General features: G+C 40.6%; 6 protein-coding genes across 6 annotated transcripts; 3 read left to right on the forward strand and 3 right to left on the reverse strand.

Annotated features, from left to right (window-relative positions):
- Positions 1–5: 5 nt before the first annotated feature.
- hmt1_2 (ATP-binding cassette-type vacuolar membrane transporter Hmt1) lies at positions 6–1,438 on the reverse strand (the record flags this gene model as incomplete). The annotated part of the gene is made up of 2 exons (XM_064830161.1): positions 6–583; positions 637–1,438. 2 exons carry the CDS (start codon positions 1,436–1,438, stop codon positions 6–8), a joined length of 1,380 nt encoding a protein of 459 aa, XP_064682663.1.
- Positions 1,439–1,538: 100 nt separating this feature from the next.
- ATC70_010959 (uncharacterized protein) lies at positions 1,539–2,355 on the reverse strand (the record flags this gene model as incomplete). Its single annotated transcript, XM_064830162.1, has 3 exons — positions 1,539–2,034; positions 2,086–2,167; positions 2,235–2,355. 3 exons carry the CDS (start codon positions 2,353–2,355, stop codon positions 1,539–1,541), a joined length of 699 nt encoding a protein of 232 aa, XP_064682664.1.
- A 202-nt stretch (positions 2,356–2,557) lies between these two features.
- ATC70_010960 (uncharacterized protein) lies at positions 2,558–3,783 on the forward strand (the record flags this gene model as incomplete). The annotated part of the gene is made up of 3 exons (XM_064830163.1): positions 2,558–3,403; positions 3,470–3,558; positions 3,633–3,783. 3 exons carry the CDS (start codon positions 2,558–2,560, stop codon positions 3,781–3,783), a joined length of 1,086 nt encoding a protein of 361 aa, XP_064682665.1.
- A 35-nt stretch (positions 3,784–3,818) lies between these two features.
- ATC70_010961 (uncharacterized protein) lies at positions 3,819–5,319 on the reverse strand (the record flags this gene model as incomplete). Its single annotated transcript, XM_064830164.1, has 4 exons — positions 3,819–4,176; positions 4,245–4,537; positions 4,593–4,969; positions 5,028–5,319. The coding sequence occupies 4 exons, from the start codon at positions 5,317–5,319 to the stop codon at positions 3,819–3,821; spliced, it is 1,320 nt and encodes a 439-aa protein (XP_064682666.1).
- A 508-nt stretch (positions 5,320–5,827) lies between these two features.
- On the forward strand, positions 5,828–6,855 carry NAG2_2 (N-acetyl-glucosamine-6-phosphate deacetylase; the record flags this gene model as incomplete). The annotated part of the gene is made up of 4 exons (XM_064830165.1): positions 5,828–5,899; positions 5,949–6,317; positions 6,375–6,463; positions 6,531–6,855. The coding sequence occupies 4 exons, from the start codon at positions 5,828–5,830 to the stop codon at positions 6,853–6,855; spliced, it is 855 nt and encodes a 284-aa protein (XP_064682667.1).
- A 5,261-nt stretch (positions 6,856–12,116) lies between these two features.
- ATC70_010963 (uncharacterized protein) lies at positions 12,117–15,192 on the forward strand (the record flags this gene model as incomplete). Its single annotated transcript, XM_064830166.1, has 7 exons — positions 12,117–12,711; positions 12,819–13,276; positions 13,328–13,592; positions 13,650–13,831; positions 13,887–14,033; positions 14,100–14,660; positions 14,710–15,192. The coding sequence occupies 7 exons, from the start codon at positions 12,117–12,119 to the stop codon at positions 15,190–15,192; spliced, it is 2,691 nt and encodes an 896-aa protein (XP_064682668.1).
- Between the last annotated feature and the right edge of the window lie 223 nt (positions 15,193–15,415).

Raw genomic sequence — 15,415 nt, forward strand, 5'->3', positions numbered from 1 at the left:
TAACACTATGCTAATAAACCTAGAAATACATTATATAAAACTTGAACTGTAGCATCCAAAGGGCCTGGTATGCAGTATCTTGAACAATCTTGACCACCCACATGTCCATCCGGTCTCAGATCCACCATAGCAGCCAAATCCACATAAAGCCCGCCAGCGGCCTCCACAACTGCTTTTGCGATTGCATTTCGTCTCTTGGATTCGCTCCAACCATAAGGCAATTTCCTCAGTTCTGGATCTGATAATGCCTTTTCCAAAGGGGCCTTTGCATCATCACAGAACGGGTGACCCACAAACGAGGATTTGTAAATGACAAGCGCATCTGGAGATGTCTCTCGAATCACTTTGAGCGTGTGGATCAAGCGTCTGGTGAAGAGGACATCATCATCACCTAGTACAGCGGTTCGACTGAGTAGTAATATAGGATAGGACGATAATATATTGGATGTAACAAATGGCCACTCGACTACGTTAGCTAAAGGATGTCCTCCGTCTCTGTTTTGGAATTTGCGAATGGTAGATAAAATGTCGTTTCGAACGTAGCGAAGTCGAGTGTCTTTTGGTTCCTTGCAAATCGTATGATCTACGTCCATACTGTCAATTTGCTGTACGCTCTCGTTTAGAATGCGCTGTTACCTTTGCAGTTCAATTCACCAAAACACACGGTAGGATCGTCTCTGAAGGCATCCAGCAGTAACTCATGGTATTGATAGTGTGTCAAATCACCTACCAACAGCATGTTTCTGCCCTTCAGGCTTCTGCACCACGTTTGGGATTCCACCTTGGCGGATAAAGGACAGCTGTCTGATTCAGGCACCCACCGATACTTGGTGGCCTCTCTCTTTTCTGAAGCATCGTGTGTCTTGTAGAACTGGCGGTCGCAAGAGCTGTACAGGGGATCCTGAATGTGTTTCAGACTGTAGGCATCGTCCTCTTTGACCCAGCTTCCTCTTGTCCAGCACTCTACTTTGCGTCTAAACTCTGATGCCTCTTCTGCAGTTGACAGCGAACTGCCTCGAATACCAGCATAGTCCTCGGGAGCAAACCGTCTGAAAGCCAGTTTCTTTGCTTGCAGGATGGCTTTTTGCTGGTAGATTTCTCGTTCTTTGATCGACATGTGGAGTGTGGTAAGCGTGCTGTTTGGCCTGTATTGAGGTCGTGTGTGCTGCTTTTGGTACCAAGGAAAATCAAGGTAAGTTTGGTTATCGTGCTCAAATGTCAGGATGGTCTGTTGTTTGATATTTTTATTCTTGTAGCTATGTGAGTGATAGATTAAGTCGTGGTCATGAACAGGTGTATTTTGTGTTGTTGGAAAGACAGCATGGTATATGACTTTGGAGAATTGATATAATACAAACACGACTACAAAGTAGATGATGAACCTGAGCCAGTTTTGTTGCTTTCTCTTCTTGTGCTGAGGCTTCAAATGATCCAACATCTAGTGTGTGTAAATTAGAAAGAAAAGAAAAAGAAAATAGTGGAGGAAGGGGAGTGCCTAATTAACTCGTATTCTAAATTTAACGTTGTACACACAGTGCTCACAAGTCAAACGTAATTGGTAACTGATTTCCTCGGTAGCGGTGATCACACAGGGAGGCATTGATGTAGAGTCGTCCGTCTTCATTGAAAGTATAGCCGTGCGCTTCATGGATATGCCCACAGACAGAGACCTTGGGCTGAATAACCTGATCTATCCTGTCCCTCAGATATTGACATCCTACATGGCGGCCCCGTACAATCCTATCTCCGTAGCCATAAGGCGGTGTATGCGTGACAAGAATGTCTACGGGCGGGATATCATCCCAGACGGTAGACATGTCATCCAGCATGAAAGCACCTCCCAAGTGGATGGGCGCATATGGCGAAACAAACAATGTCAGTGATCCCATTGATGCTGGTAGCTGAAACCTCTCGTGTTCCAGGTAGGTCAACTTGTGCTTCTCCATCAATGCCAGGATGTCTTGTTTTCTCTCTACAAATCCGAAATGGTCGTCCAGCAGGTGGTCATGATTGCCACCAGTGATGATTTTGATCCTAATCCACCATGTTGGTACGGCTGGCAGCGTGCTCTTGACATGAACTTACTTGTGAGGCAGTGTTGACAGCCATTGAATTGTCTGTGCAAATTCTTGAAAAGTGCTCTTTCGAGTGATATCGCCAGCATGAACTGCGGATAATGAGTTGAGACACATGTAGCACACACACACACACACACACATCCAGCATATACTTACTAAGAACATCACCATCAGGAATAGCGAAATCCGTCTTGGCATGTGTGTCAGAGATGCAGACAAACCTGGACTTTTCATGATGGCATTTGCCAGTGTAATTGACAGGTATTTGAGTAGACATAATGTTGAAGAAAAAAAGGAAAATAAAATATAAAAAGAGGCGTAGTAGTTGAAAGAATGAAATATAAAAAAAGACAGAATTACGAAATGAAACTGGGCCCATTCTGTGTTACCCGTGGATGGGATCGTAAAAAAGAGGGGCAGGTTTGGGACCTAGCTTTGTTGTTTCTCTTTCTCTTTCTTTCTTTCTTCATTTTATCAACATGTCTGCCGAGAAACCGTACGACTATCACAGCGATAGGCATGATGATCTCCCAACATTGGACCAAGTGCTTACTCGAAAAACGCTTCCGCCCGTGTGCTTATACAACTTTTACATCATATTGAGAGATAGACTTAAAATGGAGGAAGTGCTCGATTTCTATCTAGACTTGCAACACCATGAACTACTATGGAAGAAATATGTCAAAGCAATGCACCGTAGTGGACATTTGTCAGAAAGCGATCTAAGCGAAGGCTATCAGTCACCTCGTATCATGAGTCGATTATCTCAAAACAATTCCTATTTCCCTGCTGGTTCGTCTATACCCTCCTCTCCCTCTCCCCAACCACCACAACAACAACAACAACAACAACAACAACAACAACAGCAGCAGCAGCAAACACTTCATGTGCCAGCATCCATCACTCGACCTTCACTGGGCTCGTCCATTACGACAACGACAGACAATCTCAACGCACGTTCAGCACCCAGCCGCAAAGACTTGGTGGACTCATCACAGAGACTCTTGCTTCGCTATTTGGTACCGTCTGCCACCAAAGAAATCACGCAACTGCCAGCTGAGCTGGTTACTGCTCTTCGAAAGGAACTGGAAAAGCCAGAGCCTCGCGATGATCCCTTGTTGTTTCAAGAAGCAAAGGAGTACTTGTTTGATTACATGCAATTGCAAGCTTATCCCAAGTTTTTGAGGCTCAAGGTCTGGGGAAACATCACCTTGTATCAACAATTGGGCCGTCTGGTGATTGGATTGGTGTGCTTGTTGGCTGCTCTCACAACGTCGCTCAGTTTGATCTTTTTAGGGTATCCACAATGGGGTGTTCGGTTCTGGGTAAGCTCTACAATCCTCCCCTTCATATTCATTGTCTGTCCCAAACTCATTCATTTCTATCAACAGATACTGCTACCATTCTGGATTGGCGTACTCAACATGCTGATATTCATGACCGGCTTGGATCCAATTTGGGCTCTTGTTTTCAATAAAAGGTATATATATATATATATATGTTCATGATACACATGTGCTAATATAGTAAAATCTCACATTTTACTATCCACAGCGAAACCACCACATTCAAGTTCAACTCAATCAAACAACCTCAAGTCAAACGCATTCTAAGATCACGATCCATTTGGTTATTAACAATTAGTATTGTGATTGCAGTTATTTGTACTATTATATTCTGTGCTATTCCAGCAAGAAAGCTCTAGTCAATAAATATGTCTTCTATACCCTCGCCTCAGTACTAGAATTCGCTGAATTTGTCATGATATGGATCTGGGCCTGGCATGCCGTATTTCTCACTTGTCTCTGGATATCTATCAAAATGCGACGCATCTCCTTCTCCTCTGATATTTGGCACATAAGGTGATCGTACCTGACGATTTGCCACACGCACAAAATCCACTCCACTGAACCATTTGTGGTTCTTTATGTCGTTGGCTCCTCCCTTTAAATTACCATATCGACGTGATAAATCCGGTGTTAATAGTCGTTTCAATAAGTCTTTGGCATGTGGATCGAAATATGCCGGCCATTTGATCTTTCCATGCAAGATTTTTTCATATAATTTTAAGTGATCGTCATCGTAAAAAGGAGGATGGCTATTTATTAATGTGATTAATATATATATATATATATATATATTATGGCTATTTTCCATATAACTTACCCGGCCAACATTTCAAATATGAGGATACCTAGACTCCACCAGTCGACCGCCATGCCGTAGCCTTTGGATTGAATCACTTCAGGTGCCAAGTAGTCTGGTGTGCCGCACAGCGTCCATGTGATGTCAGGGACATGCTTTGCAAAGCCAAAGTCTGTGATTTTGATATGACCTTGAGAGTCCAGTAATAGGTTCTCGGGCTTGAGGTCACGATAGATAATGTCTTTGGAGTGAAAGTACTCAATTGCTAAAAGGACCTCTGCCGCATAAAATTTAGCAACATGATCAGGGAATCTCTAAGGTAATGGATAAGTATTTCATCCTTCAGACAGACCGCTCATCAGTCACTACCTGATTCTTTCGTAATATACTAAACAACTCGCCGCCTGGAACATAATCCATGACCATATATAAATTGATATCATCTTGAAACGTTCCCCATAAATTGACCATGAATGGATTTGCTGCAGATTCCAATATAGACTTTTCGGAATTGGTATGCTCCACTTGCTTTAATCGAACCACTTCTGCCTTTTTCAGCACTTTGATGGCATAGTATCTGCCATTATGTCGGGATTGTGCTAAATGAACCCTGCCAAATGAACCAGTGCCCAATGTGCGCAACAAGTGGAAATCATCCAGCTTTAGTTTGGGTCGGTTTTTACGCTGCTCCAATATCGCATGGTCGTAATTTGTATATCGTCGTTGTAGGCGCTCTCTTTCTGCTTCTATAGACATATACAGACTTCAATATCGACCCTTGGGCTTCTCGCTGTAGACATTTACCTTGTGGATCTGCTTCCTTACCATCCTCATTCGCTGCAATGCATGTCCCAGCTGTTGTGTTTGACGTGAGCGATGGTTTCTTTTCTGTTGTAGTGCACATTGAGTTTGTTGTAGCGGTTGAGGAAGACTTGTTGAGTTTAGGCTGTTGTTGCTGCAAATCTTGTTTGTCAATAGCGGCACTGCTGTTTCGACTTGTACCACCAAACCCAAACAGCGACCGACGTTGAGGTTTTTCTTCGGTTGTAGTATTATGCCGTGTTGCTCGGTCTATCATCTTGTGAATAAACGACATGTTGCGATTCGTGAAATTAGAAAAAGAAAGAGGAAAAAAAAAAAAAAAAAAAAAAGAAGGTTATACCTGACTGATCAATGGCTGCTATTTATATGTGATGGATTCACAACTGAAACTTTTTTTTTTACTGCTGTTCTTCCTTTCAAATGACTGCTTTACTTTGTTCAACAGGGTGAAAGATCACCACACAGACAACCTTATATAGTCGGATATTGCTGTATTTGGGCAATTTAAAGCAGTTGAATTCATCTGAGATCAATGTGCCTAGATGGATCAAGTTTGGAGTCTGTTGGAGACATGTAGATGCATGTTGATGTTATTCAAGGCATGTATACCAACATTTGTAACATAAAGGCGCATGCAGGATTGTCGTGCAAACAATGTCATGATAGATTTTTCTGTAACATGTTGTAAATAAAGGATGTGCTACCAAAAGCTTTAGATATAAAAGGAGTGTATCCGCATTTTAAAGTTTCTCGTCTTTCCTTCGCTCTTATCACCTAAAAGAATGACTAGAACAAGATTACCTTCATTCACATTTCCTCTCAGAGGCCTCTACTTTTTCATCACGCATCCCAAGGTAAGTGAATCTATGCGTATCAGCAATAGCCTAGTCTAACGCTGGGTAGCAACTGTGGTTGGTCACCTTGAGTCCCATCATCTTGACACTCATCTTCAGTGCCTTCTCTATCGGCATCTCCATTCGATTCTTGTTGCCTGCTTTGGTCGATAAGTTCTTGGAGTGGAACTGGCCTCACTGGATGTCATGGTTTGTCTCGATTGTCTCTACCATCCTCGAAGGTGCTATTCTCAACTTGATCTTTTTCATGGTGCTTACCCCCATCTTTCAAGATTTGGTCTTTGACAGAACTCTCAAGGCCAGAGGTCTTGAGCAGATTTTCGAAGATGAAGAAGAAAGAGACGATCCCAAGTTGGTTATTTGCTGGCGTAATTTAAGGTCCAGTGTTTTGGTCACGTTGTGTTTAATCATTGTCAAGGTATACATAGAGAACGATTAGTAACCATCATGGAAACTAACGTATATGCACATGTAGATCTTGTTCATTATCGTGACAGCACCACTTCAGTTGGTTCCTGTCCTTGGTACAGCTTTGGCTTGTTATATCAGTGGTTGGCCTACGGCGTAAGTAACAAATAAGGGAAAAAGTCGAGGAAAAGGCTGGTTATTAATCTTATATGCGGTACTCTAGTTGGAGTCAGCGTTTACATTATGATATTGAGCTTCGTGGATTCAAGGTTTCCGAATCCTATCATCATGCTCGTGATTACAAGTGGGACTACGCTAGCTTTGGTTCCGTTGCTTTTGGTCTAGAGCTTATCCCAGTTTTCAACATTGTGTTTTTATGGACCAACATTGTGGGTGCTTCGTTATGGATCGCCGAAGAATACGAAAAAGAGATGGGTATCACCAAGGACGCAAAGAAGCAGGGCAGAGAAGTTTATCCCGTTGCACAAGCTCCCAGTACTTCGACGGAACAAACCCCATTGCTCCAACAACAACAACAAGATGCTTAGATTTAGAACTTTGGAGTCATAGATTGCATATTATGGCCTTCCCTCCTTTCCATGCATTTTGAGTTAAACTATAATAAAGAGGGGCTGTATATATATATATATAAACGTCAAGTGTTGTGCAACAAGCACTATTCATTGAATTGCTAGTACCCGAATACATGGATGATGTCAATCACGTGATGTAAGAAAAGTGCCTCTTAAATGCACTAAACTGATGCAGTATTTTGTCATATAAATAGCCAGAGCAACACGGTTGGACTGTTCAATGATCTTCACTCTTGTTTGTTTCAGGTTGAACGGATTATGAAGTGTTGTGTTCACTTGGCTCGGGAAAGAGTAATATGAACGGAAGCTGGATGCAACCCCTGATTTTGATTCTAATTTTTGTGATCCGAGTTTTTTTTTTTTTTTTTTTCCTGTGATGCTGTGGAAGTCTTTTAGATACTAGCATTTTCAATCTCTTACCTCAAACACACCCTGTTATGTATAGTCTACAGTCTTATTAAGAAAGTCTTGCATGAAGAACATTTCACTAAGATGATAGTTATGCGATACTTTTGCTACTAGGCTCAATCTTGAGATGGCATGTAACCTCGCGTAAGCCTTTGCCGTGTTCATCGTACCACAAGGCATTTCGCCTTCACGGAGATTATCACCATCTATATCCTTATAACGCTTTGAAACCTGACAACATTGGTTTTCAGAAGAGAACAGGGATTCTTCACAATGATGTATAGTTTTACTAAACGATCAATCTCGCTACGCTCAATGACGGCGTCGCCATGTGAGCTCTCGCCAAACACATCCCAAATCAGAGATAATAAAAACCTGGCATATCAAGTAGTCTTTAAACAATCGATTAATAATAAAAAAAAAAGACTATATCAGAGTTAGAATGGGGAGGTATCCATTCGCTGTTGTTGCTCTTGATATGTCGACATAAAGTTTGCCATGCGTAAAAACAGGGCTTATATCAGATCTATAGCGACTTTTTTGAGATATCGCCATTGCAAAAGACACCTTTATAGAGAAAACTACCAAAAAAAAATAACGTATTCAGGCTAAGCAACTGTTCTTATAATTCCATCATTAGTATCGCAATCAGTATTGTCATCATCAGAAATGCATTTGAGCTAGCCAGTAGCAAGCCGCCGCCGCCAAAATCATTTCAAGCTCAGTGTTTTTTTTTTTTGTTCAAGATTGGCCAAATTTCGACTTTTTTAATCTATTCTGTGAGATTCGACTATATAAATTGTGATGATCATCCGATGCTACCTAATACATTCTTGAAGTACTTTTCAAGGCGCTTCCAATGGTGCCAAGTAAAATGAATGTTTTGAATAAACTTATGAGCAATTCCAAAAAATATGAAATAAGGTTTTTAGCGAAAATAGCCATATTTTGCATATGAAAACCTCATAAAAGTGGTTTCAGAAGTTATTTTGGATCGATAGAAACATTTTGAACTAATACATACCATAGTAAAAGTCTTCATTTTCAAGGTGAAAAATGCGATCGCTTGATTTTCTATGAAAACCATGAGAGGTACCTCATGCTTTTTGGTCGAATTTTGGCCATGTTGTTTGGGTCCCAAAAAAGTTGAGCAAACGTGTCAGGAAGTTACTACTACTCGAGTACAATTGTTTGAAATCGTTATGGTGGCTCAGAAAGGCCTACAAGCCAAGATATGAAGACCTGGAATCTGTCAAATTTGGTTAGTTTTTTTGCTGTATAGCTTTTATTTACACGGCATAAATCATATCTTTGGTAACTGAAATCTTCTGGACGGCCAGTTCTGCAGCCTCTGCAACTTCTAATTCGAATATGAGGTATATTTGATTTTGGCAAAGCTAATTCATGCAAATGTTGATGCGCTATGTTCTTGGGAGAGAAGTTTTTAAACTCTGATTAGTTACGATGACGCTTTTGTGTCCATGTTTTGCAGTATATACAATGGTCATGATAGACTCATGAAATGCGTACTCATTGCTACTCGATATATAAAATGCAATCTTGATCATCTATTGCTAAGCTTGTCTGCTATCAAACAATAGCATCCTGCCATACAATCCATTTTAGGTCTCGAGAATGATACCAAATGTCTGGCCGAGAGTGATAGTCTTGCCATGCCAGCTAATGTTTCTCGCCTTTACTGGACACTGCTTGAAACATCTCTTAGTCTGAGGCACGTAAGTAAGTGTTTGCACCCTGGATCAGGCCGGGATCTTGGATATCATCGCCTATTCAAGTACTGTTCCAAGAAAATCCAGGGCAGTAACTGCATTTCCTCCAAATTTGCATTGCATGCACAAACAAACAAACATTGCATAACACTGTCAAATACTTTCTGCAGTAGCTGAATTCTAACGCCATTAATACGATCTGATACAAAAGTACATAAATGTTTGCAACTTGCATCAAATTGAGTTTCGAGTTAATAGCAAAGCCGCTCAAATTACCAAATCTCACAAAATGTGTTATCTACGCAATCAATCTCGTGTGGTTTCAATGCGAAGAGCTATGAATTATTAAAGTCAATAGTACAAGATAGATTTATACAAGTGCTTTAATGATGAGCTTGCCAAATGAACTCTTTAAGCTGAAACGTCTGCTCAGTTTTGCGTGTCAAAATTAGCTCCTAATCAAGCTGTGATGCAAATGTATTACATATCTGCATGAATAATATACAAGATACATGTTTGCTTATACAATGCAATAAAAATAAACGTATTTTATCAATTTCTATATAAATAAGGTGCATTCATCACAGAATTTTATATAAAAATATATATTTCCTATCGAATTTATGTCACAAGAAACAGAGTTTCGACCGCTATTTTGTTTGAGGTCCTCAGAAAAATATAAAGCTGCCAACGTTTCGCTTCGGTCAGAGCCAAACTGCACAGCAGCAGCTCACGCTACCGATTGCCCTTGCGTATTTTATCGAAATACTGCTACTTTCATTTTGACCCTCGACTTACACATGAAAACCCTTCGTATTATCTGTGGATCTGATTCTTATGTGATGCTCTATGTCCATATACATGTAGCTACTTCATATACGGACAAGCAGCATACTGGTATTTCCCCCTTTTAGTCCCTAATGTACCTGACACAGCAAAATCTGGGTGTATTTGTGCTGTGTTTTCTTGCACTCAAGGCCGTTTTAGGCTGTCAGAATAGCACCAAACATTTGCTCTCAATTAGCACTAACTTGCTGACACGTTTGCTCAACTTTTTTGGGACCCAAACAACATGGCCAAAATTCGACCAAAAAGCATGAGGTACCCCTCATGGTTTTCATCGAAAATCAAACGATCGCATTTTTCACCTTGAAAATGAAGACTTTTACTATGGTATGTATTAGTTCAAAATGTTTCTATCGATCCAAAATAACTTCTGAAACCACTTTTATGAGGTTTTCATATGCAAAATATGGCTATTTTCGCTAAAAACCTTATTTCATATTTTTTGGAATTGCTCAACAAGTTTATTCAAAACATTTATTTTATTTGGCACCATTGGATGTGCCTTGAAAAGTACTTCAAGAATGTATTAGGTAGCATTGGATGATCATCTCGATTTATATAGTCGAATGTGATAAAATCGTTTGATCAAGTCGAAATTTTTTAAAATCTGTCCAATCTGAAACAGACTAGAAATCTGAGTTGGAATTATTTTTGGCGGCTGGTGGGCCAGCTGGCAAACTGAGTGCTCTTCTAATCCTGAAGGCAATAATGAATGTTCTTGAAGCCAATGGAAAGCAGGCGGCAAACTACATAGTGGTCGTTAGCCATGCTATTTTCCTTTGAATACTTGCGACTAATAACGCCAGCCCACCGAAATACTTGTATAATCAAGTTCTTTCCTTTTTTTGAGGCTTTAAAAGTGTATAGGGACAATAAATTTATTACGTTAGCATGAAGATACTTTTACTGTGGAATAAAGGTAGACGCCTAGTTTTCGCTTTTTTCAACATTGGTCTTCAGTAACCTTTTTGCTTGGTAAAGCCATTCACATCAAGTTCATTTCATTGACTATTACAATGGGTGATCTTCTATCGTTTCAGTTTATAAAAGCTGTCCATTGACTGATTTATATACAACCTTCTTTTGGTTACCAATAAACGTACGGTCATTTGCAACCTATGGAATAGTATAATTCATCTCAACACCTGAGCTTCCGGTTCATCTCAGGAGAATGTTGTTTATTCATTATGACAAAAACAAGGCCAAGCTTCACAGTTTTCACCTCAGTATCATCTAGACATAGTCGATAAGCGAAAACCAGAGCCATTTTTTGAGGTGCCTGATATCATGATGAATGATATGCTAGAAAAGTGAATTTTTACTCTGGCGACAAGCACTCTTGCCGCTTGTAATAGTTTTGAATTGTAACTAGGAAAAAAGCTAGAGCTACCAGTACTGTATGGACACCCTCGCTCAAATACATAACATTAATCAATAAATCCAGTAGTTAGATAAGAAGGCCTGCAAATTAGATATTATCACACACATTAGACTGAATCGACACGCATATTATCTGGATCCTTAGCTCAAAACTAGATAAGCTGTAATATGTGTTATTAGCAACACAAAAAAGGAAGAATATGGGTCATGATTATGTCAGTTTGCAATCATCTGCAAACAGCTTAGATGATAGACCTGCTGGTGTCCATGTAAAAACGCAAACCAACAAAAAACAGATGAAACAAAATGAATTGACATAATCAGTTAGCTGGAAAAATAACATCGATATTTCGAATAGGGAGGATCAGATTTTTTGTGCGTTATTTTTTGATAGAAAATGGCACTAGTGCAGTTATTGTGTCGTACATTGTTCGGGCGTACACTAGTGAGAAATCTCGATAGTAATTGATTTTCTCGGAGTTGTGTCGTCTTTGCTTCTCTATACTTGCAAAGCTTGGTAGATCAAGAGGGTTGCTTTGCTATGGAAGCGAAACACACACTTAAGGAGGAGGGAGGGGTAACAAGGGAGGCGACCGAAACTATTTAACTAAATTTTATGCCATCAAACAAACATGTAGATTTACTGCTTCAACAAGCATAGATATACAAACAGCGCACTGGTTTCTTAATTGCAAGTGAAAGGCTCTTGCTTTTTAAGGCAACAATGATGAAACACACGTTCTTATATGTAAATTAAAGTATTATTCTGCTAATCGATACAGATAAATATACATCTTTTTCTCTCCATCTCGTTTTTTCCCATTTTTTGATTATTATTTTTTTTTTTACAACATGTCCAAATTGAATGAATCAGCCATTATAGAAGAGAATCACTGTAGCCCATACCACCATCATCAAGGCACATACAAGAATGAGTTTTCACTGCCATCACCTACATCCAATTACAGCGATGCAGAGATCTCTCCCGATATCGAAAATAGCTATATTCAGCAAAATCTACCTGTGAGACGCCAAAGCCTGATTGTTTACCACGATAAATTGAGGAGCGAAAATATGCTGAAACAGCAGCAATCAGACCCACAATCACCCAAACGACATTCCAGTCTCAATTTTCCAGTAGCAGTAGCTCCAGAAGGGACAACCGAGGAGAGAAAGAGTAGGTTGTATAACAGTAAATCACTGAATGCAATACACAGCAAAAACGAAGACTATCGCAAGAGCCGAGTGCCGAATCCATCATTGACCATAGAGATCACGCATCCTGATTCTTCAGCCTCCACAACCGTCTCATCCTGCGCTAGCAATAGTCCGTTTGAACTATCCATGGATACGTTGTTTGAAGAAGATCGTTCGCCTTTGTCTCCATCACAACAAGCACAAGCACAGCAGCAACTACCACCACGGCAGTCGATTCCAAGATTTATGGGTAATTCATTAAATATACATGACAAAAAAAAGGAGGGGGGGGGGGGGAAGGGAGGAAAATGGCCAAGCTGTCGTATTCTAACGACCTTAAAAATTATTTAATATCAGGCCTCCTGAGACCAAGTAAATCAGAAACTATATACAATAACAAAAAGAGCGATAAGCTAGCAACGCCAGTGGACATGAATTCCTCGAGTCCACTATCCACATCCTGGAATGATAACATGTCGCAACCCTTGTCAAGACTAAGAAATGTATTTTCGAGACTTCAAACCAACACAGTCAATGTGAATCCGAATAATGCATCAAGCACGATCAAGCCATCCACATCCACGTCAAAGCGTATGCCCATGCAGGTCATGGAAGCTAAAAAGAAAAAGAGGATATCCACAGCTATCAAAGGAGGAACAAGCGACAATAAATCGAAAAAGAAGTCGGTGGCCAACATTTACACTGCTCTGCTGTCGCATGTCTCGAGGGAATTTTTGAAGCGTATGCAGATCTCGACAATCGCATTCAAAGATGGAATCCAATACCATGATGTGTTTCATGGCATTGAGGCTGTGGTGAGTTGGTTGCATAGGTATGACTCGACGAGATGCTCACACATAAAACAGAACTGTGTACTAGACATCCTTTGCACAAATGACCGCAATTTAGCATTACTAGTGGGCCGAGCATTGGAGAGCCAAGGTCTCTTTCACCACGTTAATTACGACTATAGACTACGAGACGCAGAGTCTGAGCTATATCAGTTCCAATACTTGCAGTCGCAACAAGATATCCCTCCTACGTATGGTGGCAGGCCACCAATCCCATCTCAGTTTACCAGCAACAACTCTACCAAGCTGCTATTGCTGAAAAAGTCGAACCGAAGAAACGGTAGTACTATGGCTCACATGTGTTTGCATGCTAAACCTTATTAATTGCTCTGTTTAGCTCCATCTGTCTGTGAAACATTGCCGGTCAATGGCGTCTTTTCTGTGCTGACGGATTGCTATTCACCCACTTGCACCAGAAAAAGCCCATGTTACAGTATCAGTTGTCCTCGTATGATGGCCAAAAAGAACAAGAGCATGCAACGGCCCTTGAGCTCGCAATTTCTCAGAACAGAACAAGAGGTATATTGTTAGCCTAAGCATTTGACAGCTCCAGCCAAATTAACTGTGCACATAGAAGCAGTTGCGGTCGTTGTGGAGGCACTCTGTTCCTCGAAATGTAGTGATGGGCACCAACGACATTGAGCAAAAGCGACAGGAATGCATCTACGAACTCATCTATACTGAAGAGGACTTTACCAGAGACATGCATTATGTGCAAGATGTAATATACCTTTATAGTGACACATGGGCTAATTGACAATATGCTGATCTCCTATCTCGCATGTAGTTTTGGATAGAGCCCTTATTGAACAATGACATCATACCGATAGATCGAAGACATCAGTTCATCACAGACGTATTCTGGAACTTGGCCGACATTGAACGCATCAGTACGGCATTATCGAGGGACCTTACAGCGCGACAAGATAAGCACTCTGTTATTCCCTGTATTGGCGATATTTTACTGGAGCATGTCAAGGGATTTGAGCCCTTTGTCGTATATGGCGCACATCAAATTATTGGGAAGCACAAGTTTGAGCTAGAAAAGAAGCGAAACGCCAAGTTTCTTCAGTTTGCACAGACATTGGAGCGACAGCCCGAGTCTCGCAGATTAGAGTTGAATGGATATCTCACTAAACCTACATCGAGATTGGGCAGGTACAACCTCTTGTTGACCACCATTCATCATCTTACACCCAAAGACCATCAAGATTATGAGGCGATTCCAAAAGTGATTGACATGATTACCGAATTCATGGTCCAATTGAACAAACAAGTTGGATTATCAGACAACGCGTTCCATTTGGAGCTGATATCTTCTCGCATCATCATGAACAAGGGATCGTTTGTAAGTGCTCCACAGCATGATCACAAGCACATTGACTAAATCAACATAGGATTTGAACTTGCTGGACCCAAACCGACAGCTCTTGATGCGTGGTAAAATGAAGCGAGCAAATCAAACTAGCAAAAGCTTGTATTCAGCAGCAACATCGCCCATCACCGAAAATACCAACATTGATATCCAACTGTTCCTGTTTGACAACTACCTCGTGTTTTGCAAGATAAAACATCAAGACGGCATGGATTACTACAAGATGTACCAAAAGCCCATTCCACTGGCATCTCTGACCACCTTTATACCCTTTCACAATGCCCTGAAATCGAAAATAGTCAACACCAACACCATTCCAGATACCAACTCTCATCCATATCACCAGCAGCTGCACGCTAGCCCTTTGGCTGCCAATGTGGGTTATCCAATTACCTTTGCAAATACCTCGGATAGCCTGTCCTCCATCACATTACTGGCATCCACTGAATCCACTCGAAAATTATGGCTCGATAAAATCAAAGAAGAGCAGGAGAAGCTCAAATAAAAAAAAACAATGCCATCTAAGCCTTCTTTTTACTCTGTTATGATTACGCTGCTTTAATCGTGAGCATTGTTGTGTGCAACAAACAGCAAAAAGCCTAATTTGGTCGACCATGAAAACAATGATTTGCCTTTTATATTCTCACAGCACAAATGTATAATTTCCTTTCAATAGCTTTCAAAACCATTTCTTTCCTCTTTTCCTTCCCTCTTCTTTTTTTTTTCTA

This window comes from Mucor velutinosus (genome assembly GCF_035048745.1).
Source record: "Mucor velutinosus strain NIH1002 chromosome Unknown tig00001564, whole genome shotgun sequence".
Lineage (NCBI taxonomy): Eukaryota > Fungi > Mucoromycota > Mucoromycetes > Mucorales > Mucoraceae > Mucor > Mucor velutinosus.